This window comes from Elephas maximus, chromosome 4 (genome assembly GCF_024166365.1).
Source record: "Elephas maximus indicus isolate mEleMax1 chromosome 4, mEleMax1 primary haplotype, whole genome shotgun sequence".
Classification (NCBI taxonomy): Eukaryota; Metazoa; Chordata; class Mammalia; order Proboscidea; family Elephantidae; genus Elephas; species Elephas maximus.
In genome coordinates, this window is record NC_064822.1 from 31759762 (window position 1) to 31783113 (window position 23352).

Genomic DNA, 23352 nt, shown 5'->3' on the forward strand with positions numbered 1-23352 from the left:
TGTAGTTTGAAATAAGCAAGGTCATTTGTTGTTGCTGTGATCAGTCTCCGACTCATGGAGACACCATGCATAACAGAATGAGATGCTGCCTGGTCCTGTGCCAACTCCATGATCAGTGATCCGTAGGCTTTTCATTGGCTGAATTTTGGAAGTAGACCACTAGGCCTTTCTTCCTAGGCCTTCCTTGGAAGCTCTGCTGAAACCTATTCAGCATCGTAGCAACACGCAAGCCTGCACTGACAGATGGGTGGTGGCTGGGCATGAGGCGCATTGACTGGGACTCCAACTGGGTCTCCCACACTGAACCACCGCTGTCCCCTGTGGCCATTTAGATAACTCTATTCAAATTCCACTTGTGGCTTCCCATCTCATTTCCTGTAGTCTTCATGAACAGCAAATAAACAACCAGGATTTGAGGCCTCAGCATATTTACTTTTACCCTTGTCTCTCTGTAGCTGGAGCTGTGGCATAAAGAGCGCTGCAGCATTATCAACATTCAGGAGAAATGATCCACTGCCCATCCACAACACAATTCTTCATTCCACTTCCACCACGGTCGAATTGATTCCAACTCATAGCGACCCCATAGGGTTGCCAAGGCTGTAAATCTCCATGGAAGCAGACTGCCACATCTTTCTCCCTTGGAGCCACTGGTGGTTTTGAACCGCCAAACTTTCAGTTAGCAGTTGATCACGTTAACCACTCCGCCATCAGGTCTCCTACTTCATTCCACTAGAGATTCTTAAATAAAGCCAGCTTGACTTTCAACAGCAATGTTAAGACCCCATGAAAGATGTAGAAAGCTTTAGAACGGGGTTTCACTACACCCAAACTCGTAACATTCATCCCCTTAATATTTCTCATAAAAAAAAATATTGCTGCAAAAATACAATAATCTCTATAATTCAGATCTTACTCACTTAAAAATTAATTTTGACAAGTGTTAAGATTAAGTTAATCATTGTGTTCTCACCGGGCAAAAGCATTTGCTAAACAATACGATTAAAGTATAAGTAGAGCGCCTACATTGCATGCCTGAAAGAGTAAACTGCTTTTCAAAAACCATTAAAAGAAAGAAAAAAAAATTAGCATACCAAAAATGCACATATTACGTTGATGTGCTATTTAGAAATAATTTTTTTTTTACACATTAAGTCAAATACACTTGGTTAGGCTAATTTAAATCACTGTGCAAGGTTAGAAGAAATTAAAATGTTGTTTCTCTGAAAAGTCTTAAAATGGAGACAAGCCTTCTCTCTAATTACGGTTAATTAGTGGGGTTTTATTGTAATAATAAATCACAGTGAAGCTTCTAGTTTCATGGGTGGTTGATGCCAATTCTAATCAGGATTGCTGACCTAACGCTTGAGAAAGTGTTGGCTACTTCCTGAAAGACCCTTTAATGACTTTGGAAAAACAGATGTGCCACTGAACAATACTAGTCGTGCCAAGGACAGAGTGTTCCCTCTTAAGCCTCCATCCTCTGAAATAAAACCAAGGACAAACATTGACCCAGGAACACCGTATAAACAACCAAACAGCTTACAGCATCATTAGGGTTTGAAAGGGCCTGCCAGAGGAGGCTTAGCCAGCAGCCTTTACCAATGAAGAAGCCTGCTTTCATCTCCCAGTCTACTAAGGTCAATCATAGATCTTTTACGGAAGCCATGTTTCAGTGTTCTAAGGGTAGGGGAAGGTGTTAGATACTTTTATCTAAATTGGCTTATCTTATTTCCTTTTTATGGCAATATAACACTATTAAGGTGTGTATGGCACTATCCCATTTATTTTCTAAAGGAAATGGAGATTATTATCCTACCCATACAGAGAGAGAATGATAAGAGTTGACCTCTTGCCAAACAGTGTACCAGGAGAGTTTAATGGTGTGGGCAGAAAATGCCCAAACCCAACTTCGGCATTCAGAGATGGCTCCTGGCTCTATGATAGCTTTATTTGCCTCTTCATGGGGGTGTAGGCGACCGCCGTACTCCCATTACCCTTTGACTATGCCTCTACTCCAAACATCACAGCCATACATCACAGCATATCTCCTCTTCTCTGCATTCAGTGTTTGTTTCCTTTACTCATGTATTTCTCATAGTTATCATCTCCCATAATCTGTGCACATTATGGACACTTAGTAAATTCTTAAGTTGAGTCAGTCCAGTTATGGAGGGGTGAAGTGAGTTGTCACATCTCTCTAGTTTGTTACACATGCAAGGGAAGCCCATTACCTCACGGAATAAGAAAGCTATGGAAGGAAAGTTAGAAATCAGTTAGTTATTTTGCCTCCATGTGTTTTCATCAATGGAAGCGTTCTGAATCGTTGTTGAATATAGGGCTGGAAGATGAACCCCCCAGGTTGGGGGGAAAAAAAACCATTGCTGTTGAGTTGATTCCAACTCATGGCGACCCTATTGAATGGAATAGAACTGCCCCATAGGGTTTCCAAGGAGCAGCTGGTGGATTCCAACTGCTCTCCTTTTGTTTTTAAATAATTTTTACTGTGCTTTAAGTGAAAGTTTACAAATCAAGTCAGTCTGTCACATATAAGCTTATATACCTTACTACACACTCCCATTTACTCTCCCCCTAATGAGTCAGCCCGCTCTCTTCTTTCGTGACTGTTTTGCCAGTTTCTAACCCTCTCTACCCTCCCATCTCCCCTCCAGACAGGAGATGCCAACACAATCTCAAGTGTCCACCTGATACAAGTAGCTCACTCTTCATCAGCATCTCTCTCCTACCCATTGTCCAGTCCCTTCCATGTGTGATGAGTTGTCTTCGGGAATGGTTCCTGTCCTGGGCCAACAGAAGGTTTGGGGACCATGATCGCCGGGATTCTTCTAGTCTCAGTCACACCATTAAGACTGGTCTTTTTATGAGAATTTGGGGTCTGCATCCCACTGTTCTCCTGCTCCCTCAGGGGTTCTCTGTTGTGCTCCCTGTCAGGGCAGTCATCGCTTGTGGCCGGGCACCATCTAGTTCTTCTGGTCTCAGGATGATGTAAGTCTCTGGTTCATGTGGCCCTTTCTGTCCTTGGGCTCATAGTTATCGTGTGACCTTGGTGTTCTTCATTCTCCTTTGATCCAGGTGGGTTGAGACCAATTGATGCATCTTAGATGGCTGCTTGTTAGCATTTAAGACCCCAGACGCCACACTTCAAAGTGGGATGCAGAATGTTTTCATAATAGAATTTATTTTGCCAATTGACTTAGAAGTCCCCTTAAGCCATAGTCCCCAAACCCCCGCCCTTGCTCCGCTGACCTTCGAAGCATTCAGTTTATCCCGGAAACTTCTTTGCTTCTGGTCCAGTCCACCAACCGCTGACCTTTTGATTAGCAGCTGTAGCTCTTCAAAATACACAGTGGCTGCAACAATGGACTCAAGTATACCAACGATTATGCGTATGGCAAAGATGTATAATTCATTCAAACAAGGTATAGAAAACCAGTATCATTTGGAATGGTATGTCTTTCAGAATGGCTTGTGTTTTAGCACAGAGGGCTGCTTTCATGCAAGGACTACACTGCCTACTTTGAAATTTCAGGTCAGGCTGAGCGCTTGAGGAAGTGTGTGTGTGTGTGTGTGTGTGTGTGTGAGATTGGGGGAACAGAAGGACTTTCTCAGTTTCCTTGAACCCACAGTAGGGACAGACACTCAGACAACAGAGGAAAGTCAGGGGATGATATTCATTGATGTGTAGTGGAGGAGATGAAATAAAAATTCCAGATAATATGAGTAGAGAGAGAGAGAAAAAAAGCAGACATTGGACCTCAAAGAAATATTACATGTCCTGCTTCTCCTTTCTCATCTCTTTTGTCTTTGGTTACTTTAACATTTTTTATGTGGGGGGAAAAAAAAAAAAAAACCTCAGCTTGCTACTGACACATTCTTAGGTTATCTTAGCCTAGATATATGACAAACCACATGAAGAGAAAGGAAAAGAATCAGAGAGAAACAGGATAACAGGTAAATATAAACAGACAATGAAAATATCTGCAATACCAAAAGCATTTTCAAATCTTATTTTTAAATCAACCTTAAACCCTTCTTTCTAGGGATAGTCCAACCACTTCAGTTATACTGAAATTATTACCGCACACAGATTATTCCAAAATCAGAGTTGAAAAAGGCATCGAAACTCACCTAATTTGGCTTCCCCTAGAGAAATTCTGCTTCACCTCAACTCTCATTTTGGCCTAGTGACAGAAAACTCACTCTTTTTAGAGGCAGTCTGTTTGTAGCAACACTCTAGTTATTCATTTTGACTCTTTTATGTTGAGCTCTAAAGCTTCCTCCATTTAACTACATCTCATTGGTCCCTGGAAGTACAAAGGAGCCAATGCCTTCTTTTACACAGTTGGCTTGTATTTTAACCACCCTGCCTCTCTCACCCTCCCCAGTCCTTCTGACCATTCCCCATGTGATCGGTTGCTCCAGTTCATCACCACCTCTTCTGAAGTACAGCAGCTAGAATAAGATTCATCCTCAGGGTCCAGTCCTCAGCCCTTAATGCATTTTCTGGGCAATTTCATCCAAGTCTTTACCTCAAATAAGCTGATACTCCCAAATTTGTATATGCAGCCTAGAACCCTTGAGTTTCAGCCCTGTACATCCAGTTGGTTCCTGGACATCTACCTGAGTGTTCATCAGATATCGCAAGCTTACTATGTTCCAGACCATTTCTAGCACCTCCCTCCACACAGCTGCTACATCCCCCATTCCATGGCTCTGTGAATGGCTCCATCGGCCTCCCAAAAGAAAATCCAGACTCCTCCCTCTTTTTCACATCCCTCTTCCCATTGCTCTCTAAACTATGTCAGCTATGCTTCCTTCAGATTTCTCTCCCTCAACCCCACAGCTTGTCTATTTAGTTCTTGCTAAATGTTTATGAAGTAAGTATGTTTGATTTCCTTTGCACAGGGCTGCCAAGGCTATTGAAGAATGAACACCTTCTTTGGGAAAGGATTCTGTCCTTCTTTGTTAGGTACACTTCCTCTTTGCCTGCCTTCTTAATATACCCCAGTCCTTCAAACTGCTTCCAAAGTTAAGTTTGCAATGGAAATTTGATCATGTCACTCAGCCCTTCTTGAAATTATTCAATGGCTTGCTAGTTGATTTACTTCCTAGCAGCATCCCTGGGCAGCACATACTGCCACTCAATGGAAGTAACACATTATTTGAGAACCTGAGTTTGAAAATCTAAAAGCTGTTAGCTGCTGTGAAGTTGGCGCCTAAGTCACGGCAACCCCATGCACAACAGAATCGGACCATTGCGATCCAAAGGGCTTTCATTGATTTTTCAGAAGTAGATCACCAGGCCTTTCTAATAGTCCTTTAGTCTGGAAGCTCTGCTGAAACCTGTTCAGCGGCGTAGCAGCATGCAAGCCTTCACTGATGGATGGGTGGTGGCTGCACTTAAGGCGCATCGGCTGAGAATTGGACCCGAGGCTCCTGCATGGAAAGTGCGCACTCTGTCCTTGAACAATCAGTGCCCCCTATACATCTAAACAGTAGCATAAAATTTTTATTATTATTTATGGTTACTTTATGCATTCAGGGAAGAATAATATTTATTTCTCTTTGCCAACTAATTGACCAAGCAAATTTAGGATGAGTATACTATTTGGCACTTTTCAAGATATTTCTCATCTGGAAGTGGATTTTATTATTAAAATTGCATAAATATTTTCTCTTTTTGTCTTTTAGTAGCATTTATAAAAAATGATGAGGAAGTACTTAATCAAAAATTTTGTGTTCTAAGTTCAAAGATGGGAAAAATAATAAGCAACAGAGGAAGGACAGCCAGGAATATGAGGAGGAAATAGAAAGTGTGGCTAATTGCCTTCGTGAACAGCTGCTTCTTTTGCCATGAGACCAGAAGAGCTGGATGTTGCCCAGATACCATTACTGAACATTTTGAGAAAAGATTCTATAGCAGAATCCTGATTAAAAGGTAGAAAATGAAGAACAGAATTTAAAATTCTCATGGAATACAGAATTTCTGGAGCCACGGAAGCTGGATGAACCAATTGCCCTAAAATTATCTTTAAACCTTCAACTAAAAATATCCCCTGAAGTCTTCTTAAAACCCAACAATAGTTTAGCTTAACTAGTAAAGATTGTCTGCTTTTAGTATTGTACTCTTTTATATGGAATCTATATGGGATCAAGTGGACAGCAGCAACTCAAAAGAGTAGATAGGAACCTGAAGGGGCAGTGAGTTTAGGTTAATGGGGGAGAAACAACTCAGAAAAGAAGGGCAAGAGGGTTGCACAACTAGAAGAATATAATTGATGTCACTGAATTGTACTTGTAGAAATGGTTGAATTGGTGTATGCTCTGCTGTGTATATTCTCAACAACAACCACAATAAAATACATAATTAAAAAAATAATAAGCAAAATAGTATTCCGTTAGTTTTTTTCCAAATATATTGTTTTCCTCTGTCTTCTCACTCTCCCTCATTTTCATCCTCGATACTCTCCGTATTTTTCTTCTACTTTCTGACAGTGATTGGTAATAACGCCTTTCCAGGGTCATTTCTATGGTTACAGTTCATGTTTATTGTCATCTGGTAACCGATGGGATTTAGTTAGGCATTCGGCACCGTGTAAATACACTTTTTGTCTTGTGTAAGTCTACACTGGGCCAGATTTAATCTTATACTTAACATTTGGTAATATGGAATGTGACTTCCCAAAACATGTGCTTCAAAATCAGAAACCATTCAGCATGGTGTCTATTTAATATAAAGAAACATTTAAAAATACTAACCATCTCTTTTTCCTGACTTCACTGAGCAGTTATAGCTCAGAGCTGAAGAAATACTGAGGTTATCTGAGTGAAAACAGAAAGAGAAAAGCTAGCCTTAGGACAGCCAATGGTAAGTGCTCTAAGTTGAGCTGAACAAGATTTTAAATTTGTAAAAGAATCATTGAGTGCACAGGCACTTCCAAAATCATCTTTTTTTCCTCCAGCAAGGGTTTTCAATCAAATGAAACTTACAATATTTTGTCCACTTCTGATTCATTCATAGAGAAGAGGATTCCATAGTTATCTGCACAGTGTTTAAAAAAAAATTTCCAGCTGTTTAGATTGATAACTCTGAAAGAAATATGCTTTGTATTACCTTGAATGATTGGGGATTATCTAATAAGGGAGGTTTTAATTCCTTTGGTGATAATACAATGTTCTCTTTAATTGGCCTCATTATGTATGCTAGCTAATATAGCGATTTATTTAATAGACCGGGTATCTACTTTGAGTATTCAAGAAATGAAGATTATATAAATACCCTTAAAATATTAACAATGCTACAATGTCATCCAAATGATCTGAATATTAGCTGAATCCCATTGAGACAAACTTTCCATGATATACAGACATGTTGTGAATATAAAACAACCATAAGGAATTTTATTTGGTATTGTCCATTAGTATATTGTTCTCTAAATAATTTTTTACCGTTTCTTCAACATTTCTTTCAACTGATAATATGCAAATGAAAATTAATTGAAAACACTTTCAGCAAAGATTGAATAGATTAGCACTGATATTTCTTTTTTTTCTTCCCTTGACAATGAAAAAAATAATTAGGCTATAATTATTAAATTTTACTTTGTGAGTTTTAACTACTATGTGTCTGGTGGGCTCAGGAAGCAAGATGTGGCTATAAAACACATGCCTCTCAAATGTATTTGGCCCAATTATAACAAGAACCAGCAATTAATTTATATATTAATGTAATATCCGTAGACATATCTACAGAATACACATTTTATGAAACTGAGGAATTGTTTTATACCAACCTATTAACTCCTGTTTGATAATATAGATTAAAAAAATTAATAATTTTTTTTTTAACTGTATGTCTAGCTGTAGGATTTTTTGTTTGATTTGTTTATTTATTTTTCAGTGTATCTTATTTGGGAATTATTAGGCTTCCTGACTTCAGGCATTAATATCTTTTTATCAATTCTGGAATATTTTTAGGCATTATCTTTTCAAATAATTCCTCTTTCAGTCTCTATAGGGTCTCTTTCTGGACATTCGTTTCTCAGTCTTTAAAGGATCTCTTTCTGGACATTAAATTAGACTTATGTTGGACCTCCTTGTGCTATTGTTATCTCTCTTAAGTGCTTTTTCATACTTCCCATCTTTTTGTCTTGCTATGCTGCATCCTTAGGAATTAACAAAAATCTGTCTTCCATTTGACCAGTTCTCTCTTCACTGTATCTAGGCTTCCATTTATCAAATTCACTGAGTTTCTAATTTCAGGTATTATATTTTTCATTTCTAAAACATCTATTTTTAAAATATGTCCTGTCAATATTGCTAGAACCTGTTTTTTTAATTATGTTTAATACATTTATTTCATATTCTATATCTGATAATTCCAATATTAATCATTTATACATGTGTAATAATGAGAAAAAAAATCTTTTTTTTTTTTTTTTAATAATGAGACAGATTGTCACAGTGGCTACAACAATGGGCTCAAGCATAACAAGGATTGTGATGATGGCACAGGACAGGGCAGTGTTTCGTTCTGTTGTACATAGGGTCACTATGAGTCAGAACTGACTCAACGGCACCTAACAACAGCAACAACAACATGATTCTGTAGGGTTATCCCCCTCCTAACTCTTGCTCACGGTGACTTGTTTCTGTGTGTTTGGTAAATTTTTATTGTGAGCTCATGTTTTTGGCCTTTATCTGTGGGAATTCTCAGAGGCCTATATATAAAATACATTCTTTCAGAGATAATTTCCTGCCACTGGGCAACTAAAGACGTTGCCAATGTATAAGCATTAAATAACTTTTTGTTGTTGTTGTTGTTTTCCTTAACCTACGTAATGTGAATCTAGGCCTCAAGAACATGTCAATGAAGACTGGAGGTCAGACATTCTCAGAAGATTTCCTTCTTTTATTCTCCTCCACCCAGAGCTGAGGCTGAGTCAAGAGCTTTTTCCAAGATCTCTCATTGCAAGGCAGGTATTCTTTCTTGTTCATCCATTGCTGTTGTTACCTTGCAGGGGCCCTGGATGTATTTCGTGGTCTTTAATCCAACAACTACTCTGCTTGGGACTCAAGACTTACTTCCTCTCCACTGAATGTGTCCACAGACCACAAGGGTTTGTTAGAGACCACAAGAGCAAATGATGGCTCCAGTTTTAACCTGAAGCTTTCTTGCTGTTTTTGCCTCTGAGGAATTCTTTTCCTTTCCTTCCAGATCAACCAGGCAGTATAAAAGATACATCCAGTGTTTTTAAAATCCAGTCATTTTAGCTGTGTTCTTTTGAGAGAGTATTCTCTGAACACCTAGTACATATTATTCCCTGTTATTATTTGTTGATGATTCTCCTAGTTACAGTGATTCAAAAACCTTTGTGAAGTGGGTTTAATAAGTAGGGCACAAATAAAATAGGTCTGAGACTTCCCTAGTGTGTTATCTTTAAATATTCAAAATGCTGCTTTACAAATCTCTAAGAATGTAAATAGAAGTTTCATCATAAAAAAAAAAGTCACATTACACTGTGCTAGAAAAAGAAGTAGTGAATTAGTCCTCATCTTTTTAGAAAGAAGTTATTAATCACAAACAGTAAACTCCACTCTCAGGGATATATGAAGGACAGCCAAACAAATACTAATAAACCACATAAAATGATTACATGATGCAAATATCAAATTACAAATAAGCAAGTGGAAGATGTTGAATGCCTTTTAGTGGCTCCCCATTGCTAAGTCTTGTTTCTTAGAGTAGGGGTGCCCCCAGGGATATTTGGTAGGTTTTTGTGGATACCTGATGCAATAAATTAAACATAGTAGGAAACATCTTTATTCTGATGATAACTCAGTTCATGATCTTTATATTGAAATAAGCGATATATTATGGACTAGACTAAAAAAATTGCATGCATTTTAAACATAAAATATTTCAAAGAAAATTTAAGCTCGGGGTATTTGTTTGTAACCAAAGAAGGGGCAGACATACATTGGTCTCTGGTGGGAGGGAATGTTTAAAATACTCTGGTCTGGAGTTTTAAAAGAAAGTTCTCACTTGGTGTATAAGAGCACTAAAATTTTGGTCCTAATCTCTGCTTTTGCTTTGACCCTTGAATACTGGAGTGCTCCAGGATCCTGGGTCATCTTCTCTCCTCATACATGCACCACGTTCTCTTTTCCACCTCCTCCCTAGGAGTTTACCAGGTAGGAAAGTAGGGGAACATCATAAAAGACCATGTTGCCTTTAGGGAATGGCAAAGTAGACCTGTGTAGCTAGAGTAAGAAAGAACTGGTGAGGGAAGAGGAGGCAGCAGGGAGAGGGCTGTTTGTATTTCATCCAGTCTTGTGGCTTTAGATAGGGTTTATATACTAGTGACTTTTCTTTGCATCTAATGATATACTTATTTATATCTGGAGCCCCAGCCCCGCTCTGATCTCTAGACCTGCATATCTAACTTCCTACCCGACATCTCCTCTTGATATCTAATAGGTCTACTACATTAAAAGCACAAACAGAACTTCTGACTCCCTCAGTTTCCAAAACCTGCCCCTGCCCTGCTTCCTTTTACACATACATGGTCTTGTTTATTTTCTGTACTATAACGTAAGCTCAGAAACCATACGCCTTCTCTTGGTTAGAGCCTAGAACAATGCCTGACACTTAGTACCCAAAATGCAAAGCTGTTGCTGTTGAGTCAATTCCTACTCATACTGACCCCATAGGTCAGAGTAGAACTGCCCTATAGGGTTTCCAAGGAGCAGCTGGGCATTCAAACTGCCTACCTTTTGGTTAGCAGCCAAGCTCTTAACCACTGCACCATGAAGGCTCCTTAGTAGGGGCCCAATAAATGTTTATTGACGGAATGAAAGAATGACACACTTCCTTTCTGGGAATCATCCCAAGCAGCCCTCCCCCTCCTGCAACCTCTTCCCCTCACCAGTTCTCTCTTACTCCAGCCACACAGTATTTCGTCATTTCCTAAATGCAACATGGTGTTTTATGATCTTCCCCTATTTTTTCACCTGGTATTTTTTTTTTTTTTTAAAGCCTTATACATGGGGAAATAGCCTGCTCTGCTTCTTCTATGCACTCATATAATTTTGTACATACGTTTATTCAGAAAATTTTATCTAGATATCTGGACAATCTGGCTATCTCAGTTACATATGATCCTCCTCAAGGGCAAGCATCATTTTTTACTCATTTTTTTTTAACCTTCCAGTACTTGGTACTATGCCAGATGCATATTAGATGTTCAGTGTGTTTTTGAGTGAGTAGAGGCATTGTAGAAATTATATTTTCAGAAAACAGTGTAATCACCAAGGGATCATATGAAAACAGCTTAAAAAAAGTTTACTTAATGAATATCTAACATATATTCAGAACGAAACTTCCTAAGTACATTAATTTCAAAATAGTGACTATACATATAAGATGCAATATATCAACCTAATATGCATATTCATAATGTATATGACAAACTGTCAGATAGAAAGATAATATTCTGTAGTATGATTGAATAAGATTTTTAATAATGAAGTTCCTTTAAAGCCTAACTTGTATATTATAGATATGAATTATGAAGAAATGCAACTTTTAAGGAAGAATTCCTGACAAATTTAGCATATATTTCTTAGATGTAAGTAAGGCTCCTTTGCTTATTTATGATTTTCTTTAGTTTATTTTGATAATTTAATTATATATTTTAGAAACATGGAAAATAAAAGTAACCCGTATCCATTCGAGGTTTTCGGAGGGGATAAAATCATACAGATAGAGTTTTTGGCCTGAAGTATGACTTTACCTAGAAACCAACTGCCATCGAGCCAACTCTGATTCATGGCAACCCCAGGTAACTCAGAATAGAACTGAGCTCCATAAGGTTTTCAATGCCTGATTTTTTGGATGTAGATCACCAGGCCTTTCTTCCAAGGTGCCACTGGGTAGACTTGAATTTACAATCTTTCAGTTAGCCAGGTGTGTTAACTGTTTGCACCAATCAGGGCCTCCACTTATGACCTTAGAGATCATTAACTCAAGAAACTGTAATAGTTAACTTGGTACAGCAGCCTCGCGGAGAAGAAAGCTTTTCTTCTATCTAGACTTTAAAATTCCCAGACTCTCAGCCTACCTATACCTGGTCGTGAACTAAGAAAGTTGGTTTTCTGTGATTATAGAATAGATTTGGAGCTTGATAGGCAGACAGACAGGTAGAAAGGCTCTTGGTAAGTTTTTTCCTAAATAGACAAGATTGATGAAACTAGCCTTAAGAACATACAGCGCGTACAAATAATATAAGGGGATGATTCATTCACTTCAAAGAATTCTCGTAAATATATCCCCAAATAACAAGGTAAACCACATCCTCTTTCAATTATACTAATTCTAGATATTTTTCAAATAACAAAATTCTAATTGCATAAATAGAACAGTTAAACCTTAAGTATTTTGAAGTAAAGTAGCTCATTAGACTTTAAAACTGAAAGTTGGAAGCAATGTACACAACAGTCAAAATCAGAGTACAGGAAACAAAAGTGAAAAAGGAGTTTGATAGTTAAATATTCTGTTGGTGTTGGCAAAATTTCTCATTTGTATCGTATACAATTTATTAAAGAGGAAAACTTTCACTGGGGAACTGATTTACACTTTGGAACGTTATTAAATAAGACAGATGTTAGAAAAATATTGTTAAAAATAGTTTGTGGCTTTAGCTTCCAATTTAGTTAAAACAGAAAGAGAAAATCATTTAATGCTTTTTTAACTTTATCAAGCTAATAAATATTTTCCTTTCTCAGGCCCATTGAAGATAAGCAACCGAAAGCAAATTTGTTTTATAGACATCATAAAAGCCATTGCTCACAACTTTTTAGCATTAAGTGAACCCTGGTTATAACTTAGTTTCATAGGTAAAAATCCAATAAAGGGTCAGCACAACCATGGCCCACTCAATGCCCAGTTCATCTTGGAGTAAGCAAGTAACAACAGAGAGCAAGGAGTGGAGGTAACATGGTACAAGTGATACTATACATCAGAGGTCAACCGGAGTCCATGGCAAGAAAGTGAACATTTGTTAGGAACCCTGGAGGTATTCTAGAAGTTTTTGCCTTTTTTGCTTAAGGATGTATGAAAAGAAAGAAAGCCTTCAGTCAGAAGATGGGTTCAAGCCAGTGAATATCTAGTCTTGATCAAAATAAGTAATTGTTTTTTTTTCCCCACATAATTAGATATTGGTTAAGTTTCTCTCCTACTCTAAAATTCTGAGACTGTTAAGTCTCCCCCCATCCCACCCCGTGGTCCATGCTTTTCCAGTGTAAGTGCGTGTGGTTTCAAATCAGATTTGTGAGTTATTGATTTCTCCAAGCTAAATGGGCTTTTTAAATGGGCTACACCAGGATAACCAAAGCTTCACGGGTTAGCTCAAAGAAAACCCCAGATTAACTTTAGGTGATGGCCTCATACTCCTTTTCTGACAAAATGGGTTTTAACAGAATCAAATAAGCAACTAAAATACGGGAACAAGTATCACTTATTTTTCTTATCATTTATTACTACATGGAAGAAGGCAAATATAAAAAAAATATATAGATAAGATTATTTAAGTAAGGAGCACTCCAGAATAAATGCTACTTTCAACATTCACAGTCACACCTCATTCATACCTAGCTGGAGAGAAATTGCCATGAAATACTGGCAAACAGTCTTGAGTATGTTTCACTTTCATTTGTAGAACAACTGAGCATGTAAACTTTAGCAACAAGATGGAGAGAAACTTGCTAGCCACACAGATGTGTAATGCATAACTCTACTAGTTGGTATCGGTAAAAACCACCAAACCCATTGCCTTTGAGTCGACCCTGACTCATAGTGACCCTGCAGGACGGAGTAGAGTTGTCCCACAGGGTTTCCAAGGAGCAGCTGGTGGATTTGAACTGCCAACCTTTTGGTTAGCAGCCATAACTTTTAGCTACTGCACCACCAGGGCTCGTAAGAAGCCTAATTTATGAACTTAGCAATTTTGTGCAAAAGTTACCATTGCTCTGTGGAATAAACACTTCACCCCTGACCTCAGTGCGCTTCAAAAATGGGTGGTATTGGTCCCAAAGACATTCAGATAAAGGAATGTACATGATCAGCACGAATCCACTGCCGCTTCTGGAGAACAGTAGTCAAAGTGCAGGCCCCCCAGTGACTGGTTCTGTTTACTGCTATTATCAGTTTGCTTCAGGAAAAAGCAGGACATTGAGTACTTACAGAACCAGGACTGCTGTAGTAAAGCCATAATAGACAGGCACTAAGGACAAATGTGAATATGACTTTTAGGGACACTGCCTACACATAGCCACAATTACCTTCCATGCTACCTCACTGTGGGAGGGCCTGATATCCTTACAGTAAGCAATCATATCCAGCATTAATTTGAACTCTACAGAGAGAAGACAGCAGGTCCCCGGGTGGCATAAATGGTTTGTGCTACACTACTAACCTAAAAGTTGGAGATCTGAACCCACACAGGGGCACTGCAGAGGAAAGACTTGGCAATCTGCTGCCATAAAGATTACAGCCAAGACCACCTTAGTATCTGTCTACTACGGGTTTACTACATGTTCCCGGTTCCATAAATACAGAATTTTACTCTGTAACATATGGGGTCGCTATGAGTCAGAATTGACTTGATGACAAAGGGTTTGGTTTGTTTTTTTGGAGAGAAGACAATAATTTTTGTGATCCATTTATTAATATTTTAATTATGGAGGCTTCAGGTGTCCAAAGGTGATCTTGATGCCTGCTACAGCAAATAGGATGTGTGTGAGGTTGCCCCTTGTACATGAAGAATTACACAGGACATGCAATCAGGGCATTACAATGGAGTTTTTCTGATGTGGCTAGATGCATGATATTTGTCAGGGAGTACGTTTTTACCTCCCATTGTGCTTGACTCAGGATATTCCCACAGCACATGTGCTCTTGAAAGCACTGGACACACATTAAGTCATTAATCCTCATCACTACCGCTCCCCATAAACCACATATTATTATTCTTTTAATGGTTGACGAAACTCAGTCAGTAAGGATAATTGCTTTGCTCAAGGCCACAGAGGGAGCCTGTGTCAGAAAAGAATTAGACTTGAGTGATGTTTGGCCCATAGGCTTGTACTTGGACCACCAGGTCATGTGTGGTGGAAGGGCCTCTCTCAAACTGTATGCAGAGTGTGTGTGTGTGTGTGTGTGTGTGTGTGTGTGTGTGTGTGTGTACTCCAGTCTTCAGGCATAGGTGTGCATATTGGGATTGCAAGGTCCTATGTCCAACGTATCCTTTAATTTCTCCATATTAGAATAGCATTAGCAGTACTGTGATCATTTATTAACTCTGAAGTTTGTTCTCTTCCTTTTTCATTTCTTTGTTGTAAGAAAGAGCAACGTTGGGCAACAAATAAAAAGGCTGAAAATAGAACATGTTCTGAACTACAGAATGTCATCAGAAAGTTGTTTCAGGGAACAGCCTATCCAATTACAATGTTTTGATTAATTTTATTAACTTCCTTGATGAGTGAAGTGTTTTTCTTGGTAGAAAGTGCTTTAGCATGTTGGCGAAGTGTATAGGTTCAAGAGTAAAAACTGCTGAAATTAGAATTTTGGTTCTACCTCTTTTTGTCTGCATGATCTTGGGATAACTACTTAAATTCTCTGTCCCAGTTTCCTCATCTGCCAAACAGGGATGGTAGTAACAGCACTACCTCATAGGATTGTTGTAAGTATTTTAGGAAACAGTGCATTTTTAATGTGCTTAGAACTGGGCTTGGCACGTAGGAAAAGCCCAGCAGAGGTTAGATGTTATCATTATCATCATCGTCATCCCAAACGTGTAAGAGAGGGAAACAACTTTTCAAAATAAGCTTGTGGTCAGTGTTCGTGTGCAGTTCTAAGAAATGGTTTCTTTATGTAGAACAGTTAAGGGGTAAAAAATCAGGACAAAGCAATTTAGGGGAAATAATCTAACAGAATTTAGGGGAATGAAGAAAGCTCAGGAAGAAATGCCACGTTCTCAAATGTTGACTGATACCCTCATCCTGCATAAAATAATTGGCAGAAATCCACACTCACTGCAACATTCATCTTCCATTTGGTGGGTTTTCATCATGAAGAAAGTTATTAATGTGTGAAAATTAGATATTGATGTGGCTGTCCTAAAAAGTTTTTCAATTGCCAGGCTCTTCTGTTTTAAAAATATTTGCGATCTGGAATATTTGCCCAGGATGAAACGTGCAACAACATGACTATGCTATGGATACTCTCGTCATTAAACATTAGTTGTATGGTACTATCAAACTAGAATAGGTGAAGTTATCTATATTATGAAAATAAAGTACACAGATATACTGCTTGAGTACAGAAAATACCACCATGTATCCTGGTCTCAACAGAGTAAGAAAAACCTCTTGGAAATTAAAAATACGATGATGATTAAAATTAGACAGTAGAAGAGTTAGAAGATAAAGTCAAGGAAACTTCCTAGAAAACATAAAGAAATAAGAACTTAAAAACACAAGGGAAAAATAAGAATCAGAAAATCAGTGCAGGAAACAGCCAACTAATAGGAGATCCATAAAGAGAGAATAGAGCAAATCAAGAAAAGGAAATTATCAAAGAATTCATAGAAAAGAATTCCCAGAACTGAAGGATATTACTCTTTAAATTGAAAGGGCCCATCAAGTATCCAGACAAAATGAATGAAAAAAATTCCCCATATGTTTAAATACTTCAGTGAAATTTCAGAACATCAAGGATAAAGCGGAGATCCTCAAAGCTTCAAAAGAGAGAGAAAAAATAGCTACAAAAGAATGTGTGAAAGCGTGAACGACATGGGGCTTCTCATCAACACTTCTAGATCCCAGAAGAAAATGGAGAAAGGCTTTTAATATTATGAGGGAAAAATTATTTTCGGCATAACAATCTATGCCCATCAAAACTATCAAAATGTGAAAATAGAATAGATATTTTTTTTGATATGTAAAAGATAAAAAGATAAAGATAAAAATATTTTTGACCTTTTTTTGGATATGTAAAAGCCCTGTGGTGCAGTGGTTAAGTGCTTGGCAGCTAACCAAAACTCTGGTGGTTCGAATCTGCCAGCTGCTTCACAGGAGAAAGATGTAGCAGTCTGCTTCCATAAAGATTTATAGCCCTGGAAACTGTATGGAGTAGTTTTACTGTGTTCTGTAGGGTTCGCTATGAGTCGGAATCAACTTGACAGCAACGGATTTGATTTTTTGGTTTAAAAACTCAGAAGAAAGTTTACCTCCCATTTAGCTTTTCATAGGACATTTCTTGGGAATGTGCTCCGTAAAATGAAGATGTAAACTAAGAGATACCTGTCTAGTTGTTCTAGAAATCAATCAGGAAAGAGTAGGGCAGAAGGACTGAGGGATACAGAGAGAAGTATCTGGGAGAAAAGGAGGTGTATAGATATGATTATACCCATCTCATGAATGAAGCATTGGGAAAATTAGAAATGCTGAGGGAATGAGGAGACTAAATTAAGACTGTAAGACTAAAGAAAAAACGTTGATGGCACCCGGTTCGGCTTAGCTTAGCAATGAAAATATTTACAAGGTGATAGTAGTTGAACACTGTTGACTGTCACCTTTTAGAATCAGCCTGTAGATAAAGCGTGGAAGACTTAATTACGGTAACAAAAATAAAATAACCATTATCAACACTTTTAATATAAAAATAAAAATACAGAACATAAAATTTGAGAGGTGTCTAGGGAGGCATGGAAAAGAGGTAATGGGTAAGGTCACTGCACTAAATTAAAATTTTTTAAATTTAAGAGACAAACTCTTTTTTTAAAAGTTAGAAATGTATTAGTATACATTTATATCATGCAACCAATTACACAAGGGAAATAAAAGGAAGTTAAATATGTGATAGCCCACATAAAGAGATGAAACTAAACCTTGTGGATCAAATGAAATGAACATTCTAAAGGACTAACTCTAAGATCTTAATATGACGGGCAAGATCACATACCAATTCGCAAAGCCAGCATCGCATGACTGTTATTTCAATTTCTTGATCTTATGATAACCACTTTAAGTAAAAGCCTAGCATAACACAGGTACCCTAGAAAGAGAACCTTGGTCTTGTTCTCCAATAATTAAAGGTTTCCATGGATACTATATAATAATACAATGTGTAATTATGAACTAAGACTTCTGATGAAAAATAAAAACAATATACATCCTGGTGAGTACTGTCTTTCAAAATAATACAGTCCTGCTGCCAATTTAGAAATTTTTGTGGCAGAACTCTTCTTGCTGGAGAGCCTGAAGTCTCTCTGAGAGAGGCACAGGAACTAGTTTGATCTCAGTTTATTTATTTTTTTTATAAAAATTGCATTATCTCTGTTGGTCTTGCATCTGGGTACTTGATTATCATTCTTGGTTTCAAATGACTTCCAGCTAATAGCCAAACCCAATTTGTTATTAAAGAAAAGCTATTTTTACCTCTAAGTCAATTGAAAAGAATTCTTCAGAGGTTGCCAAAAGAAGGTCAGCATTTCGAATAATCTTAGGAATCAGCAACTAGCCCCGGATTGCTTATTTAAAAAACCCCTTCCCTTGCACAGATGCAGATATAGACACCGTATAAATGTTTGGACACCCTTCAGGTTGACATGGTAAACATTCTTTTTCAGAAGACTTTTTAGGTTTTTACGCATATTACAACATCAGAGAAAGTTTTTCTTTTCAGCAGCCAAATTCAGTCCATTCAGCAACTTACATCCATACTTCCTAAGTCTGTCAGAGTTTACTGCTTGTGGAGCACTTCACTTCTAGTTTTTGTACAAACACTTCATTGACCAGGGTGGACAAAACAATGTGTAATAAACCAAGTTAAGGAAAAAAATTAAATTTTTCCAGAAAAAATTAAAATTTCCTAGACAAAATTAGTTTTTGTATGATTTGTATCTTTGACACAGCACAGGGAACAAAACTGTATTATTGCATATTCATTTGTGATACTTTTTAATAGAGAAAAGGTCTGGATTAAAATTATAAAATGAATGTATTTGTTTCCCTATGAAATAAATACTTTGAGTTACAAGAATGAGAATATTAAAACAATTTTTTATTTTAGTATAAAATCACAGGGCCAAATATTACATTTTCAATAGAAAGCTCAAAGTCAATTATTAAAATAAGCATTATAAATGTGGCTGCATAATTTAATATGTAGTTCTTGGTATAATGGAGAAAATTATTATTGTATTTTTAGCTATGATTTCTTTCCCCCTCTGAGATTATTTTCACTATAATAACAGATATATTTATTTTGTTACTACATTTCCCCATTCCAGGTCAAATATTCAATAATATTCTTGCTAAGTGAAAAATCCTGATATTTACCTGAGCAGGCTCATTTAAATTCTCCAGGGATTTTTGTCATGCTTGGCAAGAAGCCACATAGCTAGATTATCATTTCAGACACAAATTCATTTTTAATAGAGACTACAGAAAATTAAGCATGCAAAAATTTCTTTGTAGTTGATAATGTGGTTTCAGAACATTTTTCTTTCTTTTTTTGCTTCCTTCCAGATAGATAAGCAATAAAAAAGAAACTTTGTGTAAATTTGAGTGGATTATTAAAACCTGTTAAAGACAACCAAGAATAAAATCTGTCATTCTGGAAGAGAAGTGAAAACTGCTTTTCTTTTGCCATTCCTTAATTAATGATAGAAAGTTCTATTACTTTCGTCTTCCTAATTATTGGTATTTTAACAACATACCCCAGGGTTTTAGGAAATATTACAGTCACACAAACAGATAAGTTTTCCAAGCCGTAAAAGTCTCATTCGCCCAAGTTACCTGGCAGTGTTATTAAGAAGTTTCTAAGCGTATGCTAACAAAAGCAGCCTATTTGATTTCAAACGTTACCTTTTTGTGCTGAAGCTCTCCGCTGATCCGGAGTTGCTGCTGTTTGCACCTGCTGCTGTTTGCCCAAATTTCCTTCACTTTCAGTTCTCAAAATCTTCTCACCTAAACTGATTTTTTTCTGTTTGCTGTTCAAATCCTCCTTCCGAGATGAAGGCAGCTTAGAAGCTGCATTTGCTAAGAAAGTTCTAGCCAAGCGAGAAGGTTTGGACATTTTAAACAGCAGAAACAACAACCAAAATCCAGCCCCAGAATGTTACCTGCTGGGGCAGCAGATTCTAAGAAATCCTTTGAGCTCCACTTTTCAACTGACGCGGTTACAGTATGAAGTGCAGCTGGGTGGAAAGTGCTGGGCTGCCACTTGGATCTCTTTTAAACAGAAAGCATCATGCAGCCACACAGCCCATTTACTGGACCTGTGGAATGTAAATGTGTGCTGCGAAGCCGGTGACAGTTTTGCAATGGTAAATGCTCCAACTCAGAGGGAAAAACAGATGCTGGGTTAGGGAATGTAAAAGACACACATGCACACGCGCACACACCCCTTCCTAGTACGCACGGCTAGACACTGGACAGGCTCTATGTGCAAAAAGAATGTAAATATTGTTACCCAGCCCACTCAGGTACAATACATGCAGTGAGCCAGATGTGTGGTTTATATTACTATTGAAGCACATACCGCGTTCGGTTTCCAGGCATTAGTTCAAGCAAATATTTCCTCACCTTAGCACATTCCTATATTATATTCCAAGAGTTGACTATGTAACTAATGCTCACCTACATAATTACTTCTCCTGCTGTTTACAGAACACACATAGCACCATGGCAAGGAAGGAAAAGAGAAAAATGTCATTTCCATACCTGTTTGGGCTGCCATAGGGTTTCTACTAGTCGGTAAGGCAGGGGAGATGTCTGTATGTGTGGTGTGGGGTATGTGTGTGTACATGTGGTATGGGGTATGTGTGTGTATGTGTGGTGTGGGGTATGTGTGTGTATGTGTGGTGGGGGTGTGCGTGTGTGTGTGTGTACACGTGATATGGGGTATATGTGTGTATGTGTGGTGTGGCGTATGTATGTGTGTGTTTGTAGATGTGGTGTGGGATATGTGTGTGTACATGTGATGTGGGGTATGTATGTGTATGTGTGGTGTGAGGTATGTGTTTGTGTGTGTGTATGTATGTGTGGTGTGGGGTGTGTGTGTATGAGTATGTATGTATATGTGTGTGTGGTGTGAGGTGTGTGTGTGCGTGGTGTGGAGTATGTGTGTGGGGAGGATGTGTGTGTGTGTGCGTGTGGTCTAGGGAAGAGATATAAATTATTTTACCTTTTAAAGAACTGGGAATTTATTCTAATGAGGAAATGAGCATTCACAATTTCCATGCTTTCTGAAGGACCAGCTGTAACGATGCAATAATAAAGTATGTTCAAGGGGGTCACATTTTTCTAGACTGAAAACATTCCTTTTACCAGTTGAACACACAGCATGTACCAGGGACATACCACCTCTCCCTTACTAAGGGTAACTATTTTCCCTCTTAGTTTCCCATGTCAGCTATTTTTATGACTTGGGGTTAAGCTGTTTCCAACCTCAATTATTCTGTGTTCCCTTAGGGAGAGTCTACACAAACTTTCTATGAACCATAAAAAGGTTCTGGGAATATGTGATCACAGAAGTCCACTCCAAGTGTAAATACCATGCTATTCCCCATTTATATGTGATAACTGCACAGCTACTTAGCACTTTATCAGAGGCAGAATTAAGTGCTGGAAAGAGTGTAAATTTTGGAATCAGTTGGACCTGAAGTTACCTCTAAATTCTAAATGTGGGCCCAGCCTTGGGCAAGTGATCTTTTTGGGCTTTTTTTTTTTTTAGTCAATAAAATGGGGATAATACTGTTGCCTCAAAGGTTTACTGTATACGTAAGCTAACAAACCTGTACCTTGTCTGGCACACGTAGCCAAAAACAAAAAATCCCCAAACCTGACGCCATCAAGTCAATTTCATCTCATAGTGACCCTATAGGACAGAGTAGAACTGCCCCATAGGATTTCCAAGGAGCTGTTGGTGGATTCAAACTGCCAACCTTTTGGTTAGCAGCCAAATGCTTAACCACTGTGCCACCACTCAATACATTTGAATTTCCTTACCCTGTCCTTTTAATGATTCCCAACAGGTCTAGCAACCAAAACCAGTTGCCATGGAGTTGATCCTGACTCATGGCAACCCCATGTTTGCCAGGGGAGAACGACACTCCATAAGGTTTTAATGGTTGTGGCATTTCAGAAACAGATCTCCAGGCCTTTCTCCCAAGGCGACTCTAGGTGGATTTGAACTGCCAACATTTTGGTTACCAGCTGAGCCCTTAACCATTTGCACCACCTGGGAACCCACAAGTCTGGCAGAGCCTTACAAAATATCAGAGTTACACGATCAAATCCTGGCCCCAACCAGGCAGACCATAAATCTCGGATCTATGGATCAGGAGGAAGAAAATGTGAGAGAAGACCCTTCGTATTATGAGACATGTGTCCTGAGAACGTAATGAACCACTGCATTGGCAAACACTGCTGTATCATACAATCCACCCCATGAAATACAGTAAAACATGGCTATAAAATATCAGCAACCTCTCACTCTTCATAATTCTGCCCAAATAAGAATCTAACTTTCATTTACTCAAATTTTCTTTTATCTTCTAAGAATCATTGCTTTCTTAGGCCCTGTTATGGATTGAATTGTATCCCCCAAAAAGTTATGTTGAAGTCCTTACCCCTGTCCCTGTAAATATGACCCTGTTTGGAAATAAGATTTTCTTATGCCATGTTAATGAGTTGATTCCAGAGTAGGGTGGGTTCTGAACCTAATCCCTTCCGAGTGCTGTCTTAAAGAAAGAGCAAAATAGACACACACACACAGTGGGTAGACAGACACCAACGTGACTATCCCTCTACAAGTCAAGGAAGGCCAAGGAATGCCCAGGGCTACCGACAAGAAAGGAGCCTTCCCTAGAGCCAAAGCCCTAATTTGGACTTCTACTCTCCAAAGCTATGAAACAATACATTTCTGATCTTTAAAGCCACTCAAATGTGGTATTTTTGTTATTACAGTACTTAGACAGGCATCTTTAGGTTTCTTTGTTTCTTTTACCAGCACTAGGAGTGGCTTTCTTTTCAGGGGCAAATTTCACAAAGAAACTAACTTTGGCCTTTTGGTGAGGTTGTCACATGGACAGCATCAAAAGTAGATTGGAATATAGGTGCTGGACAGTCGGTGAGATTCACCCACCAGCCAAAAGACCTACTCACAAAGCTGGGCTCACACTTTAAATTCGTGCCTTAAAACAATGACCCATGTCTTGGACAATGGGATCAGCAAATCACATGAGTACTGACGACCTGTGGCAG

General features: G+C 38.2%; 1 protein-coding gene across 8 annotated transcripts in view; it reads right to left on the reverse strand.

The window, feature by feature from the left end:
* KIAA1217 (KIAA1217 ortholog) overlaps positions 1-20464 on the reverse strand; it is a 584613-nt gene extending 564149 nt beyond the window's left edge. For 4 of the 8 annotated variants that reach the window (XM_049881825.1, XM_049881824.1, XM_049881823.1 and 1 more), the window contains exon 1: positions 19951-20464. In XM_049881825.1, coding sequence (XP_049737782.1) covers positions 19951-20161 — 211 coding nt within the window. In that variant the 5' untranslated portion in view covers positions 20162-20464. The remainder of the gene's footprint in view (positions 1-19950) is intronic. The other 4 variants (XM_049881834.1, XM_049881833.1, XM_049881827.1 and 1 more) reach the window with 3 other exon arrangements.
* Positions 20465-23352: the final 2888 nt, after the last annotated feature.